Source organism: Anomaloglossus baeobatrachus, chromosome 3 (assembly GCF_048569485.1).
Source record: "Anomaloglossus baeobatrachus isolate aAnoBae1 chromosome 3, aAnoBae1.hap1, whole genome shotgun sequence".
Lineage (NCBI taxonomy): Eukaryota > Metazoa > Chordata > Amphibia > Anura > Aromobatidae > Anomaloglossus > Anomaloglossus baeobatrachus.
This window is the reverse complement of record NC_134355.1, coordinates 385,879,893-385,897,888: the sequence shown is the minus strand read 5'-3', so window position 1 is coordinate 385,897,888 and position 17,996 is coordinate 385,879,893. Positions and strand designations below refer to the sequence as shown.

General features: G+C 46.7%; 1 protein-coding gene across 1 annotated transcript in view; it reads left to right on the top strand.

Annotated features, from left to right (window-relative positions):
• The window catches only part of LOC142296516 (CD109 antigen-like), a 474,860-nt gene that overhangs the window by 78,613 nt on the left and 378,251 nt on the right, over positions 1-17,996 (top strand). Inside the window, exons 3-4 of the mRNA XM_075340204.1 lie at positions 6,093-6,121; positions 11,911-12,141. Of these exons, the coding sequence (XP_075196319.1) occupies positions 6,093-6,121; positions 11,911-12,141 (260 nt within the window). The remainder of the gene's footprint in view (positions 1-6,092; positions 6,122-11,910; positions 12,142-17,996) is intronic.

Below are 17,996 nucleotides of genomic sequence, written 5' to 3'. Positions count from 1 at the left end.
GGTTAGGAGGCAGATGGCGGTCTCCGTCTGCAGGAGCCGGGAAGATGGCTTGGTGGAACCGAGGTGGACCGGGACGGGGTAGTAGCCCGCCGGTACCGACCCGGGGAATCGACTTGGAAACTGGAGCACACATGGGGTACTCGGACCCTGAAGCCGGGACCAGAAGCGACTGGAACCGGTTAATTAACCGATTGAAGCCAGGACTAGAGGTCCTGTCCCACCCAAAGTCCCTATTAGAAGACAACAGCCCACCGAGGGGGATAGAAGGCCGCCGTCAGGGCTCAGAGATCCCACGGGCCAGCGTCTGTGGGCAAGGGCTCCTTAGGCCACATCCAGCCAGGAGCGGACTCCTGAAGTTGCAAGCACAGGCAGTCCACCATTTTACAAAGGTGCAGGAGAAAGACAGAGAGCACCAGCCGGGTCGGGGACCAGAACGCAGCCAGCTGCGGGCACCGATCACCATCACCTTGGTTAACCAGAGACTCGTGTGTTTCCTTCAATAGTGAAGTACACTAGCACCCTGTGGTCGCCCATCTCCCTGCACCAAACCCCAACGGGTCCCGGGGCCACCATCCCTGCCCACGGAGGGGTTAACAACTTGCTGCATAACATCTCCCCCGGGTGCCCCGTAACTGCAGAGGAAGTGTCCAACCTCACCACATACCGTGGGTGGCGTCACGAACTTAATACGGCTCAGCCCGTACATATACATCCTACATCCACCACTATAACCCCCCCTTTTTGATTGAAGTGACCGAGAGAGCCCCGGGTCCGGAGACCCTCGAGCCACCCACAGAAGGTCCGGATCCAAGCAGCTTGGCTGCTGAGAGCGGGGCGGTACATATACACCAGCAGCAGAGGAAGTGACATAATCTGTTCACACCCTAAGGCGGGCTTTGCACACTACGACATCGCAGGTGCGATGTCGGTGGGGTCAAATTGAAAATGACGCACTTCCGGCATCGCATGCGACATCGTAGTGTGTAAAGCCTAGATGATACGATTAACGAGCGCAAAAGCGTCGTAATCGTATCATCGGTGCAGCGTCGGTGTAATCCATGATTACGCTGACGCGACAGTCCGATGTTGTTCCTCGCTCCTGCGGCAGCACACATCGCTGTGTGTGAAGCCGCAGGAGCGAGGAACATCTCCTACCGGCGTCACTGTGGCTTCCGTAGGATATGCGGAAGGAAGGAGATGGGCGGGAGGTTTACATCCCACTCATCTCCGCCCCTCCACTCCGATTGGCCGCCTGGCGTGTGACGTCGCTATGACGCCGCACGACCCGCCCCCTTAACAAGGAGGCGGGTCGCCGGCTAGAGCGACGGTCGCAGGACAGGTGAGTCCATGTGAAGCTACCGTAGCGATAATGTTCGTTACGGCAGCTATCACAAGGAAATCGCTGCTGCGACGGGGGTGGGTACTATCGCGCTCGGCATCGCAGCATCGGCCTGCGATGTCGCAGCATGTAAAGTACCCCTAAGGCGGGCTGGCCACCCTACACATGCCAATCTCCATCACCACATCCAACCAGTCAAGGTTGGTGACATCCAGGGTCAGGGACTTCTGGACACTGGGTCTTTCATTACCCTTATCACGTCCCAGAGCTGCCGATGGCAGCAGAGAAAAGCACGATCCCCACTGGAGAGTATTAGATTGCGCTGTCAGAGTTTCACAGCGTTAAGGGGTTACAAGGCACAGGTGGATCTCCGATCCACCCACTCCTGTTAGCTGCATATGTCGGCAGATCAACCGAAATGCGCAGGGAAAAATGTGGGCTCACCACGTAAGTCCACATCAAAGGGTGGGAAGCAACTTAAGATATATATAAGCCCAAGTTTTTAAGGGGTTAAATAGGGCTAAACACCTTGTAGTGCCACATGAAAGACACTAAAGGGTGCAAGTTTACAACATGTAGGGTGGTTGTGACATTATAACTCTCTCTTTGTCTATTCTATCTAATATATTTTTAACATATGTGTATCTACAGGATTACATTATATTATTATTTTTTTTTTACTTTGAGATATTTGCGTAAAACTCGGACAACAGACAGATGGTCCGTGTGGCATCCGATTTTATTCTCGCACCTATTGATTTGCATTGTCCAGTCTTGGCTGATTTACGTGACTATACATAGCATGCTGCGATTTTTTATCCTCAGCCCAATTACAGCTGAGGAAAAACTCGTAGATGAACACTGCCTCTTTGAATAATATTGGTGCCATTGCGATGCAATTTTTCTCGCATTGGACTTGCCTTATTTATATGCAGATGTGAGCAGCGTTGGACTGGCTACCGGAGGAATCTCCAGTAATGCCAGGCCTGGATGCAGGTACCTGCATTGCACTCCGGTGCTTTCACCTGAACTCCGGAGATCATCCCGGCCTGTCTGCAGCTGACATGAACTGAACCGCAAGCGCTGGGGAATCAATCACTCGGCGCTTGCGGTACAGTCTAGGCTGCATGCCGGAGCTCAGGTGAGAGCTCCGGAGTGCAATGCAGGTAACTGAATCCAGGCCTGGCATTACTGGAGATTCCTCCGGTAGCCTGTCCGATGCTGGATGTGAGAAATGTGAGTAATTTTTAAAAATAATGGCAAAAATCACACCTTGCTTACATGTGATCGTATTCTTAGGCTGCTCTCCCACAATTAATTAACTCTGTGTATTTTTACTGCGTCAAAAACGCAACGTCTTACAACAGCAAAGTGGATGGGATTTATAGAAATCTCCCACTCCCTGTGGGAGTGGCTGTCTCCATGGTGGCGGCTGGAGACGCCCGCAGTGATTGCTGAGTCCCAGGGCATCCATTCATGCGCAGCTTCGGCCGTGGGATTCTGGTAGGCCGCTCAATGAGCTGTCATACCTTATTTCTGCTTCAGATTGACTCCAATATAGTGTGTTGATGGTGTTTCGCTAGGTTTTTAGTAACACCCCTTCAGTGATGTCACCATATGAATACACCTACCTGAATGCACCAATGGTGAGCCCTTTTAAAGCTGATTATGGCACCCTAAATGTAACTGCGAATTTGACTGGCTTGTCTATGTGACACTCCCCTTCTGCTCATGACGTTTGCAGTTTGGGTGGAGTATAGACCCTGTGATGTTACCATATGAATACACCTACCTGAATGCACCAATGGCAAGCCGTTTTTATGGCACCCTGAATGTAACTGGGAATCTTATGGGCTTTTCTACAGTCAGGGCCAGAAATATTTGGACAGTGACACAAGTTTTGTTATTTTAGCTGTTTACAAAAACATGTTCAGAAATACAATTATATATATAATATGGGCTGAAAGTGCACACTCCCAGCTGCAATATGAGAGTTTTCACATCCAAATCGGAGAAAGGGTTTAGGAATCATAGCTCTGTAATGCATAGCCTCCTCTTTTTCAAGGGACCAAAAGTAATTGGACAAGGGACTCTAAGGGCTGCAATTAACTCTGAAGGCGTCTACCTCGTTAACCTGTAATCAATGAAGTAGTTAAAAGGTCTAGGGTTGAATACAGGTGTGTGGTTTTGCATTTGGAAGCTGTTGCTGTGACCAGACAACATGCGGTCTAAGGAACTCTCAATTGAGGTGAAGCAGAACATCCTGAGGCTGAAAAAAAAGAAAAAATCCATCAGAGAGATAGCAGACATGCTTGGAGTAGCAAAATCAACAGTCGGGTACATTCTGAGAAAAAAGGAATTGACTGGTGAGCTTGGGAACTCAAAAAGGCCTGGGCGTCCACGGATGACAACAGTGGTGGATGATCGCCGCATACTTTCTTTGGTGAAGAAGAACCCATTCACAACATCAACTGAAGTCCAGAACACTCTCAGTGAAGTAGGTGTATCTGTCTCTAAGTCAACAGTAAAGAGAAGACTCCATGAAAGTAAATACAAAGGGTTCACATCTAGATGCAAACCATTCATCAATTCCAAAAATAGAGAGGCCAGAGTTAAATTTGCTGAAAAACACCTCATGAAGCCAGCTCAGTTCTGGAAAAGTATTCTATGGACAGATGAGACAAAGATCAACCTGTACCAGAATGATGGGAAGAAAAAAGTTTGGAGAAGGAAGGGAACGGCACATGATCCAAGGCACACCACATCCTCTGTAAAACATGGTGGAGGCAACGTGATGGCATGGGCATGCATGGCTGTCAATGGCACTGGGTCACTTGTGTTTATTGATGACATAACAGCAGACAAGAGTAGCCGGATGAATTCTGAAGTGTACCGGGATATACGTTCAGCCCAGATTCAGCCAAATGCTGCAAAGTTGATCGGACGGCGCTTCATAGTACAGATGGACAATGACCCCAAGCATACAGCCAAAGCTACCCAGGAGTTCATGAGTGCAAAAAAGTGGAACATTCTGCAATGGCCAAGTCAATCACCAGATCTTAACCCAATTGAGCATGCATTTCACTTGCTCAAATCCAGACTTAAGACGGAAAGACCCACAAACAAGCAAGACCTGAAGGCTGCGGTTGTAAAGGCCTGGCAAAGCATTAAGAAGGAGGAAACCCAGCGTTTGGTGATGTCCATGGGTTCCAGACTTAAGGCAGTGATTGCCTCCAAAGGATTCGCAACAAAATATTGAAAATAAAAATATTTTGTTTGGGTTTGGTTTATTTGTCCAATTACTTTTGACCTCCTAAAATGTGGAGTGTTTGTAAAGAAATGTGTACAATTCCTACAATTTCTATCAGATATTTTTGTTCAAACCTTCAAATTAAACGTTACAATCTGCACTTGAATTCTGTTGTAGAGGTTTCATTTCAAATCCAATGTGGTGGCATGCAGAGCCCAACTCGCGAAAATTGTGTCACTGTCCAAATATTTCTGGACCTAACTGTATGTGTTACTCCCCCTTTGCTCATGACGTTTGCAGTTAGGGTGGAGTTATGGTATTGTGTTCGTATGCTACCATGGTAATGCAATATGTCACTGGTTATACACACCCCTTTAAACACCAATGGAGAGATAGGTTTTAAGATTGACATACTAGCTGATGAAAGGGCCATTTTGACTGGTGTTTTTTTTCGCTCTCCCATTTGTGCATTCTAATATAAAAGGGCGGTCCTTTTGAACATGAGGCCATCCCCGGAAGAAGGCATTAGATCGAAACCTATAGGTCAGGGTTTCTTGGATCCTCACCCCACACCTCAGGAATATGATATATCCCTTATTGTGTTGTAGAGCTTTTTTTAGCTTGTTCAATTGCGCCCACTTGTTGTCCCCTGAGTACCAAATATACTTTTCACCTTTGGACATTGGTCTTTGGGTTATGTGGTACGGTTGCCATTCACATTTAATGGTTTGAGTGGTAGTCGGTGGACATTCTTGTGCGGTGCTCTTGTTCAGCTGCATTCACTTTTTCTCTCAATACATTTTTTCTTTCTTAATACCTTACTGAGCTGTGGAGTGAGTACGCCACCTGCTGGTCCTCTCACCAAAGTCCTGTTTTAATCCTGTTATGCATGTTTTTTCTGGATTTACTATTTAAATAAACTCATTTTTCTATTTTCACAAATTGCCTTTGTACAGTCTTTTTTTCTTTTTAACAGCAAAGTGGATGGGATTTATAGAAATCTCCCGCTCACTGTGCTTCTTTTCAACTGACTCGCGGTGTATGTTTTAAATCCACAGCATGTCAATTTCTCTTACAATTACATTGAGATTGATTTGCAGATTTTCCCCAGAGAATTGTATAAGGTGTGGAAAATCCACAGCTAAAAAAATACATATGCATTCTTAGTACGTTTCCGAGGCGTACACGCACCAAAAAAGCATGTAATAGGCACATGTCTGTATGAATAAAGTTTCATCACAGCTAAAACCAGGAAGTATCAAAAACAAATTTGTGTGAAAAAAACACACCATTTTAGCCACGTACACATTGAGTATTTGGTGATTTTTTTTACCTCAGTATTTGTAAACCAAAACCAGGAGGGGGTGATAAATACAGAAGTGGTGCCCGTGTTTCTATTATACTTTTCCTCTGATTGTACCACTCCTGGTTTTGGGCAACATTAGGTATAAATACGGCCCAATCTGTGCTCTAATTTGTAACATGATTATGTTTTTTTTATAGGAACTGTTGGAAAACTGGTTCTCCCTCAAGTAAGTGTTTATTAGCTCATTATTACCTATGGCATAAACTTACCCCATGTATAATATTTATATAGGAGTTTATTAGTGTTTGCTCTCTATTTTTTATGAGAGTGTATTATTCTGCATTTCAGATATACTGTATGTAAGTAAAATTGAATCTCAGTGTGAAAAAAAAGAAACTTTATGAAATATTCTAACTAATACTTTAAGGGCTTAATGACAGCTAGCAGCTGCCACTAAGCCCTGGATTAGTAATGGGAGGCATCTATGAGACCTCCCATTACTAATCTGTAAGTGAAAAGAAATAAACACACATGCCAAAAAATCCTTTATTTTAAATAAAATGCAAAAAAACCCCTTTATTAACCCCTAAACACCCAGGTCTGACATAATCCATATGAGGTCCCACAATCATGCAGGCTCTGGTAAATCCTGGAGTCACAGCGTGCAGGCACCGAACATGACCGCCCGCTGCAGCCGCAGCAGAAACTGACTGAGCCACAGTCATAAGTGGTGACGTCCCTCAGTTTGTGTGGTCACAGCTGGAGCTTCCCACGGGAGCGCAAACCCCTAGCTCTTGTTGATTAATGCTGTAGATGTTATTCAGAACATGTACACGTCATGAACTTTGCTAGTTCTTTAAAATATACAAGTCGGATAATCCCCTCACAAGGTGTAGGCAGAATGGCCATGAAAGGAAAATAGTGACCAAAGAGCAATATTTATAAAATACTATACTTTATTAGCATCAGTATAAAAACAAATTGTGCAATATTTAATAAAAGGCAAAAATATTCCTTATTAGCAACAAGACACGACCAAGTGACAGTGCTAATAAGTGATATAAATTACATAAATAATTATAAATTATTTGAGAATGAAATCCAAATGGAGTGCTAGAAAATATAGCTAGTGCAAAGTCTGCAATAGGATTTAGGAATATACATAATGGGCTTGGTATAAGAATGTAAAATAAAAGTCCATATATTACAAAGCACCTATATGATCAAATATAAAAACCTAGACCAAATGGAAAGATGGTATAGTATAAATTCAGGTTATGTACCTCAGTAGCTGGTCTAAGTGGCCGGCCGGCCTGCTGCGGACCCCGGTATGTGTTATCTGCTCATGACTTCCTCAGGGAGCGCTGGTGTAAAATGGAGTGCTGGCTGCCCTTTATATGCACAAAGAATCAGGGGGTTTGTGGCATGGGTGCGCACTGGGAAATCCGGATATGACGGCGCATGAGTCACCTGGCTGCAGAAGTGTCATATGACTTGCGACCGCCGATCCATGGAACGCAAGCAGGTACCGCCATGATGGTAGCAGATGGCGGAGTGTGTCAGCGTGCCCAGATGCCAGCGGCTACAAAAGTCAGCAGTGAGTCAGTGCACTCATGCACACATCCGGATGTGAGTGGAGTTTGTAAGATGACGGAAGGTGAATGTGGGCTGCGATGGTTTTGTAGATGCACTTGTAGCGCCCCTGAAGCAATCAGGGTGCTACAAGGTCCTGCATCCCCACAAGGATGTAGGGCCTACCCCCTAGGGCTCCGGAAGACCAGTGTCGGTAACACACAAAAACCACAGGTAATCCCAGTTTTTTTCCCAACAATCCCCCATACAATGGTACAAAGCTAGGGTTGGACCAATAGATGGCCGCCTAGAGGTTGAGCCAGTCCAGTCTACTAGTTGACCAGGTGGGAGGGGCAGACTGTGGAGAGAGTCAGTAGGAGTCAGAGTAGGAGAGGAGTGAAGGTGGACGTGAGGAGATGTTCTGACGTGGGGTTAACAATAACTTGGTACCCAGGAGAGTAGTTGCTGGTGGAGTATGGTGGTGTACTCCTGGAACTACGCACGGACCCTAGGATAGGAAAGAGCTCCAAGCCGACCTGTTAACACCTGCACAGCTAGGGGAACATCAAGGACCTCACTGACCCTAAAAATCTGAAGACTCAGTAGCAAAGGGAGAGCTGGGGACAGGACCAGAGACTCCAACCCTACAGGGTTCACGCTACCGTCAGGCAGACAGAAGTGGACAAACCACCGGACAGGAACCCCAGTTGCTCTACACCACAGGGACCCATTTACCAGAGACAGGTGCAGGGGAAGAAGGTACCAGATTACTACACTGGCACTGGGACAAAGGGGACCTGGAGGTGAAACCAGCCGGCCTCGGGTAACCAGTTACCACCAACCAGCAGTGAGTAAAAATCAGTTGCACTAAACTTCTGTGTGAACTACCTTCTTCCGACGCCCGTGACATCAACCATCCTCTGGAGCCCGGCCTTGCTTGCGGAGGGCCTACCATCCAGGCTGTAATTAACACCAGCCCCAATAGTTATATTCTGCAGTGGTGGCTCCATCTATATAGCCGCAACACCGCAAGTGGCATCACGTATGAACACTAATCTAATCCCCTGTAAATACACCTCCATTACAAAAAGGGCCCAGGGCACGGAACTGGGCAACGGCCACCCCCAGTGACATTCCCAAGATATACACTGCCTGGGACCGAGTAACCCATATCCCTGGGTGCAACACACACATGCAAATGGACTGGGTGGTGACAACAAAGGTACACGTGGACCGTAATGGTATTTAAATGCATGCACATGAAAATAGACTGAGAGGTGAAAAAAGCATTTTTTACCTATAGAGGGCTGCCATTGGATGTTATTAAATGTATATCATAGCTGGTTATCTATAAAAGTACAAAAATAGAAGAAGCCCATTTAAGAGGTCAGTTTTGACACATAGTGAGGCATAAATTAGATTAGGACTCAGTTGAGAGTTACACCTTTACGTGGAAAATGGGCTCAAGTAAATTTGTCCATTTTTATTTGCAAAGTAACTCAGTTAAAAAAATAAAATGTAATGTTTTCTCAGCAGTAATGCATATTCACATTTTTTAATGTTCACTGTCTATATATCCTTCAGTTTTTTTGAGTGCAACTTTTATTTTGGATAATATATGTTATGTTCACTTTGTACGAGTTCAGACCTTAAGTTTAGAAAGGGCCGGCAATTCTTCTATTTTTGAAGGACATGTGAACTCAGCCTTAGGCCCCTTTCACACGTCAGTGATTCTGGTACATTTGTGCTTTTTTTTAAACGTACCAGAATCACTGACATACGCAGACCCATTATAATGAATGGGTCTGCTCACACGTCAGTGATTTTTCACTGCACGTGTCTCCGTGCAGCGTACCCGCGTGTGCGTGATTGCTGCACGGAGACATGTCCATTTTTTTCTGGCATCACTGATGTCCCACGGACCACGCAGTGGTGTGGTCCGTGAAACACGTGCCAGAAAAAAGCGTGCATTTAAAATAATAAACATTTTAACTCACCCGGCGTCCAGCGATGTCCTCTGCAGCCCGTCCTCCCTGCTGCTTCTAAGCCGGCTGATTACTGCCGCGCATATTCATTATGCGCGACACAGCCGACCCGGAAGCAGCTGCTGCGGGGGTCAGCGCCGGCCGGATGCTGCACCGCGGGAGCGATCAGCACCATGGACAGCGGGAGCGGGCGCAGGTGAGTGAATCTCTAAGTGCAATCACGGGCCACGGAAAACGGAGCCCGGATTGCACTTAGACAACCCACGTGATCCGTGATTCACGGCACACGCAGGGACATGTGCGTGTTTTACAAGCCAGTGAAAAACGTCTGTGTTTTTCACTGACGTGTGAAACGGGCCTTAGGCCTGTTTCACACGTCAGTGATTCTGGTACGTATCTGACAGTTTTTATATGTACCAGATTCTCGGACATACGCAGACCCATTAAAATTAATGGGTCTGTGCATACATCAGTGATTTCTCACTGACCGTGTCTCCATGCGGCGTACACGTGTGTCTGTGATTGCCGCACGGAGACATATTTGTTTTTTTCCTGGCATCACTAATGTCCCACGGACCACACTATGGTGCGATCCATGAAACACTTACCAGAAAAACACGTACATTGAAAATAAAAAGCTTTTTAAAACCACCCGTCTCCAGTGACGCTGTCTTCAGACGCTGCTTTCTCTGCTTCCAAGCCGGCTAATTATGGTCATGAATATGCATTTATGCACAGAGCAGCCAACCTGGAAGTAGTTGCGGTGAGAGACACAGCGGCCGGACACAGCATCCAGGAGACTTCTGCATCACGGACAGCAGGAGCGGGGACAGGTGAGTTTATCTCAATGTGCTAACATGGATCATGGATAACACATGGAGAACACGTGTGCCATAAATCACGGGACATGGAGGAACATAGGTTTTTTTAACACATCAGTGAAAAACATCTGAGTTTTTCACTGACGTGTGAAACAGGCCTTAAGCGGGCTTTACATGCAACGACATCGCTAACGAGATGTCGTTGGGGTCACGGAATTCGTGACGCACATCCGGCCTCGTTAGCGACGTCGTTGCGTGTGAAACACACGAACGACCGTTAAAGATCAAAATTACTTACCTAATCGTTGATCGTAGACTGGTCGTTCTAATCCCGATTATCGTTGCTGTTGCAGGACGCAGGTTGTTCATTGTTCGTGCGGCAGCACACATCGCTATGTGTGACACTGCAGGAACGAGGAACTACATCGTACCTGCAGCCGTCGGCAATGAGGAAGGAAGGAGGTGGGCGAGATGTTACGGCCGCTCATCTCCGCCACTCCGCTTCTATCGGGCGGCCGCTTAGTGACACCGCTGTGATGCCGCATGAACCGCCCCCTTAGAAAGGAGGCGGTTCGCCGACCACAGCGACGTGACTTACGTGACTAGGCAGGTAAGGACGTGTGACGGGTGTTAGCGATGTTGTGTGCTACGGGCAGCGATTTCCCCATGACGCACAACCAACGGGGGCGGTTGCGTTCACCAGCGACATCGCTAGCGATGTCGCTGTGTGTAAAGCCCGCTTTATCCGGGGAGTAACGGCTCTTGCTATAGACCATTAAATTATCACTAAATGAAAAGGCCCTTACCTCTGAAACTCCATAGGGGATTTGAAAAACACTAAACAGAGCACTCAGGGGAGCAGCTGGAATCAATTAAGAGCAAAAATGGACACTTTTGGCCAGATGACAGATATGCTTTAAAATGTGGCATCAATATGGTATCCCAGAAATGGGTCGTTCCAGGTCTCTGTCATCTTAGTAATTATTTCACTGTTATTAAATGCTTACACTGTTATTTACTGTATTACTGTGATATTTAGTACAATATTACCCTGTATTTTTACACTGTGATATAAAAAATAGTCACATTTCAACTCTTGCTGCAGTATAGATGCCACAAAGCTAGAATATTGCACTTAGGCTATGTTCACACATTTCATTTTTGCGGCTTTTTTCTTGAGTTTTGTGCAAATTAAAAGCTGCTTTTTACAGAACCAGCAAAAGCTATCAGATTTCAGAAATCTCATGCACACATAGTTGTTTTTTTTTTCTTGACTGACATGGAAAACTGCTGCATTTTTGAAAGAGGCATCATGTCAATTTTTCAGCTGATTTTTTTCACCATTAAACGCAATGAGAAAGAGCAAAAACGCAACTGCGATTTTTGCTGCATTTTTTCCTGTGTTTTTCCTGCATTTTTACTGCATTTGGAGTGACTGAAACTAACTAAGCATTACGTGCATTGAGGACAAATCCACCAAAAATGCAGCAAAAAAACCCCGCAACATGTGAACATAGCCTTAGCATTATTACATTCCACTAGGAACAGCATCTCCTTTTGGGGCACATTGCTTTCTAAATTGTACATAGAAAAAAATGAATCACAGCTAAAAGATGACTGAAACTTTGTCTTTTCAGATTCCTCCAAATAGCTTTTATGGGAATTATGAACTTCGGCTGAAGGGATTTTCTGACAATAAGCTGATATTCGTCAATACAACATCACTTGAGTTTAAATCAAAGAGTTTTTCTGTTTTCATTGAGACCAACAGCATCTTTTACAAGCCCGGCCAAGAAGTGAAGATTAGGATTTTGACCTTTTCAGCAGATTTGAAACCTTACACTTCTACAATTGATATACTGATTATGGTAAGTTAGATAATTTTACTATGTATTAAGACAAATTTTGAGATTTATAACTTCACTTAACATTGAAAAAAACAGTTGACCACAATAAAAGCCAAACATATGTATTTCTTAAAGGTGTTGTCCATTTCTTTTATATTGATGGCCTATCCTATCCCTACCAATCAGCTGTGCTCATTCCCAGCAGCGACAGCAGACAGCCGGAAATGCTCAGTTCCAGAGCTGCTCAATCTTCTGATAGTGGCCATGGCCAGGTTCTGCACATCTGCCTACTCTTGATCTAAGTTTTTTTTATAGTGTTGTATAAAAAGTATGGTAAACAGTGGCAATTTCAATGGGTAGGGTAGTGTAAAAGAAAAAAAAAACATATACCAAGGTGATGAATGTGGGAGCTGCTAGCAGCACCAGAAGTACCATCACCACCACTGGCACCTGCTGTCCATGTAATAGTACTACCAAACGCAGGTGTCGTGGGGTTAGTAAGTGATAGATACTGGCATAGAATAGTTAAGCAGTCATGTCAAACTAAGATGTCCAAAACAAAAGCAACAACATCAGACAGGTGGGTAGTCAAAAAACAGGCCATGGTCAGTAAGAGGAGATTAACCAACAGGAGTGAATATTTCCTAGAACCTGAGTAGGAAGACTATAACTGGCAGCAATGAACTGAGTGCTAAATGTTTAATTAGGGAGCAGTCCTGCCCCTAATAAACTCACTGAAGGAAAAAATAATAGCTGCCTGGAGGCACACAAGTCCCAGCAGTATTGGTGCGTAACAGAAAAATGGTTGCATTACCCAGCAGCAAATCTGGGGTTAGCGCTGCACTGCCTAGGGACAGGGGTAGAGATGATAGGAGCATATAAACGCATAAGTCTTACAGCAAACTAAAATTGTCCTTCTTTGCCTCCAGTGAACCAATTAGGGCAGTGGAAGCACTGGACATTATAGAATTTATGGCACATCACTCATATCAGTCACAGCAGGATGATGTTACTTCTGATAGCGACACCATCAGGTTGAGTCAGTGTTCTACAAAGATCAGTGTACGTGATCAAAATGATTGAGAGGAATAATTTTATTTTATTTTTTTAACTAAAAAGTCTGTCATTGTTACTAAATCTGCTGCTTGTTACTACTGGGATACCATCTGATCATATCGAAACTTTTCTAAAGCTGTGTTTGGGTTAAATTCGTCTATTCAGGGCAGTTGGAGGCTCTGCAGTATTTTGATTAGCGGCAAAACGATTTGCTGAAAATCTAATTTTTAAAAAAAATATGATGAAGAAGGCGAATTCTAATTCAAAAGATTTGATCCTGTCTAATTGGCAGACCAGCTATAAGCAGCATCTCCAACTTTGGCAGACCCTGGGTGTCATTTACTTCAATGGACGAAAGTAAATAATATCTATCCAAACTTAAAAAGTGCTGTTTTGGCATATGTGTGGTTAATAAATTGACTATCTTTTGCAATACATCAGTATACATATAAAACATGTTTGTACGGTAATGACGTAGAGAATTATTTAGGTACGAAGAAACAGAAGTTCCAGCACTCGTTTTCAAAGATAACAGTTTTAAAACCTTTATATTATAAGGTTAAAATCCAATATGATTATAAAACATCCAAATAGAAAAAATAGCCTTTTGATCCTACACATTTTTATAACAATATATTAAATAGTTATTAGTCATGGTTAAAGATATAGACATACAGATGCAAATATCTGAGGTGTATGTTTTTAAAGGGAACCTGTCACCACTTTTTTGGCTTATTAGCTGCGGCCACCACCACCGGGCTCTTATATACAGCATTCTAACATGCTGTATATAAGAGCCCAGGCCGGGGGTATAACATAAAAATCACTTTATAATGCTTACCTAACATTCGCGCTGTCGGCCTAATGGGCGTGTCTGGTGCTGGCGCCTCTTTTGGCCATATTTGTTCTCCTTCTTCACTAGCCGCGGTGCATGACAGGTCCTACGTCATCCACACTCGCTGGCATTCAGGTCCAGAGCAGGCGCACTTTGATCTGCCCTGAGCTGTGTATTACGTAGCCACGTCATGCACTTGTGCCACCCCCGTGCCAGCAGCCGGGCTGCTCGGATCCGGATCCGCAGTGGCTCGAGGGGTCTCCGGACTTGGGGGTCGTGCGGCCCCTCAATGAAAGGGGGGGATATTTACAGGGGGGAATGGAAAGTTTATGACACCACGCACGGTGTGTGGTAATATGAGGGACGCCCGCTGCCGTCGGGGAGCCCGGTGATGATGGGGTGGAAGCCTGATGTTTAACACCTCCGTGGGTAGGGGGTTTGTGTCCCGGGGCCCGTTGGATGGTGTGGTGCTTGGGTACGATAGGGAGTAGGAACAGGGATTTTCAGTGTACTCACTCAGTTCAGGAAATAACAACAACGACAGCTTGTAAACCAGAATTCTGAGCACCACTGCAGCTTGTAGGGAGCACGCTTTGGTCCGTGCCCTTGTGTTGCTGTTAGTCTGTGGCCCTATCATTGGCACCTCTGTCTCTGTTGGACCCATGGGTATAAAACTCTTCGTGTCCCGCTGACCCGTATGGCTAACGGAGTGAGCTTGCTCTCAGGGTTCACGTGTAGGATTTCTTTGGACTGTATTGGGAAAGTCCTATCCCATCCGTGCGCTCGTACCCCAATTTTGGAGCAGGTTGGGGATGAATATTGACGTCTTCACCGTCGTCGGGTAAATTACCGGAACGCGTGAAGCTACTTTCTGGCCTGGGGTCCACATACCCCATTGTGCCCTGGCCCCTGCTTGGTGATAGCTCAAGGCCGCCAGCTGCCCTGCTCGGCCCTCCATGCCCCCTGACACTATCCTCTGCGATCGGGGTTCCAGCTCCTACCAGGCCCAGACCAACGTCTGCCACCTAGTACACAGGAGCTCTCTTCCGTGACCTCTCCCTCTCAGAGAGTCACTTTTCCTCCATCTCTCCTTTCAACTTCCCAAGCTCAACCTCAGCTCAACGGTCACTTTCTTCACTTTCCTCTCACCAACCCCTCATGTGGATGGCCCTATTCCCTTCAGGCCCCTCAATGATGTGTCTGGTGGGTAAAGTGTGAAGTGTTCCTAGGATTTCGATTGGTTAAGCTGTTAGCAACACCAAAAAACCAGGACCCGTAACCAAGGAGGGTGGATACTGTGCAGAAGGGCAGATTACACAATACCCTGTGAAGACCTGATAGGCCAGGGCGTCACATTCCCCTTTGTTTAAACGTACCTCGTCCGCGAGCTACAGGACACCACAGGTTTATTTTTTTTGTTATTAAACTGGAAAAGGGAAAATATAAAGGTTAACACATTTTTATTAACGGGTCCATCCCACACAGGGGAGGCAATTCACTTTATTAAGAGTTCGTCGCCCAACCATGGGATGTTACCGGTTTCCATGGTAACAGAGGCTCTACCTACTCCGCTGCAGCCCCTTCCTGCGACAGTCCAGTCCCAACGTCCCGGATCCCAATAACCCACCAACCAAACAACCTGTTCCCCCTGGAAACCTAAGGTGGGTCCTTGACCGGGTTAAGGTCCCGAGTGTTGTACTTTAGACGACTCTGGTAGGCACAGGATGTGAAACTATTTTACAAGACACAAGTTTGTGTTGGTCACGCCAGTCCTGTGACTGTGGTCCATTTTTTCTTAAGATATTTAAAATTTTGTAACGGAGTCCATTTACCTGCTGTACACATTTTGACAATCTTCTAACAAATCTGGTAATTTTCACCCTTTTCATTAAACTGGTTGATTAAGCACTTATTCACTAGCATTCTCTATATGAAAAATAATAAACTATGGAAAATAACAAACGAAAACACCGATACCTAACAATTCTATGGCATCGCAACTACTGGTACTGTATCATTTTTCTTATTCACGTGCACTGGGAGGCAGGTAATCAACAGCGGCGGCTGGTACTACTCGCTCATCGACTATGGCGAGCCGCTTCACACCTAGGGCATACCTGCCCCCTTCACCCCAATGGCAGGTGTAGATGACTACTTCTCCGGCCTCCAGGTTACGACTTGGATGACCACTGGGGAGATGCTGCTCGACATGTCGGTGGGTGACAAACACTTCCTCTGAGAGATTCGCTTCCCACAGAAAACCCCATCCCATCTCAGGGTGAAACCGTCAGATGTACCCTATGTGCTGCGGCCCACGGACATGGAAGGTGGCATTCCTCAGGTACTCTTTTTCCTTCCAGGTTCGTGCAAGCATCTCATGCTGTTGTCGCTCTTGCATGGTCATCACTGGCATCATTTGTTGCTGGTGTGGTTGTCGTTCCCAGTAAGGGGCGTCAGCATCCGGCCTCCACCCCATATCTGGCTCTGGCTTTACTTGAACTCTGGCGGCCCCAACAGCCATCGGGATGCCGCGCGGTAACGGAACAGGCAAACATCTTGGTTCCACTCCTGCTGGTGTAGACTGATGAACCGACTGCTCCGCAGCCGGGGTTGCAGGGCCTGGGTGCTCCACCTCTGAGGATGGGCCCAGTGATGCCGCCAGGTCTGGTCTGGCCGGTGTCTGGGTGACCACTGCAGTGGCTTGTAATGAGGGCCTTGCTCTGGATCTCTGCAGCCGGAGACTCTGATAAACAAACTGGAGGTTCCGCTGCCGGGGTTGGTGGGGGCAGCTCGGCGTCCGCCGAGGACGGGGTAGTCGGTAGTGGAGCACTCACCGCAAGCGGGGATGGTCCGGATCCCTCAGCCTCTTTGGCCGGATTTGGGAAATCTACAGGGACTGGGTAACCGCTTACCCTCTCTTCACGTGGGATTTCAATCTCACGGGCTCGCACCGCCACCGCCAGGCTCCTCATCTCCCCCCCAGTGGATCAGAATGAAGAGGAATTGCATCCGCATCCTCCGGCACAGCTTCTCTGTTTCTTCCTCTATCCAAAACAATATAGATAAGGATGGTTGACCTTAGAGAGATCAACATCCAGCACCGCGGAGCACCATCACGTATTTTCTCAACGCAGTGATTCTAGAGCAATACCCCCTGGGAAATATGCAAAACAAGGAAGCCGCGGTCTTCCGCTATCCATGCCGCGGTCCCAGAGACAGCACGCTCTGGGGACCAGTCTCGCTCTGCCATCTTGCCACTGCATCTTCCAGGAACATTGTGACAGAGTCCTGGCATCCCTACTTCACTTCCGCTAGTAACACATTCTGGACTGCCCCCTCGGTCTTTTCGCAGCACTCTCCCGCTGACTGTGGCCCTCTGGGAACTTCAAGTTCCGGCCTCACTGGGAAGATGAGGGGCGGGGCTTATGCGGGCGTCACACGGTATGATCTATCGTGTGATTGCACGAGCGATCGTACCCACCCCCGTCGTTTGTGCGTCATGGGCAAATCACTGCTCGTGTCGCACAAAGTCGTTAAACCGCCGTCACATGTACTTACTTGCTGAGCAACGTCGCTGTGGGCGGCAAACATCCTCTTCCTGAAGGGGGAGGGACGTTCGGCATCACAGCGACGTCACACAGCCGCCGACCAATAGAAGTGGAGGGGCGGAGATGAGCGGGACGTAAACATCCTGCCCACCTCCTTCCTTCCGCATAGTCGGCAGGTGCCGCGGGACGCAGGTAAGCTGTGTTCATCGTTCCCAGGGTGTCACACGGAGCGATGTGTGCTGCCCCGGGTACGATGAACAACCGGCGCCATGAAAAGTAAACGATTTTTTAAAGATAAGCGACGTGTACATGACTCACGATTTGTGACCGATTCAGCGTCGCTCGGAGGTGTCACACGAAACGACGTCGCAAACGATGTCGGATGTGCGTCACGAAAACCGTGACCCCGACGATGCATCACACGATAGCTCATCTCG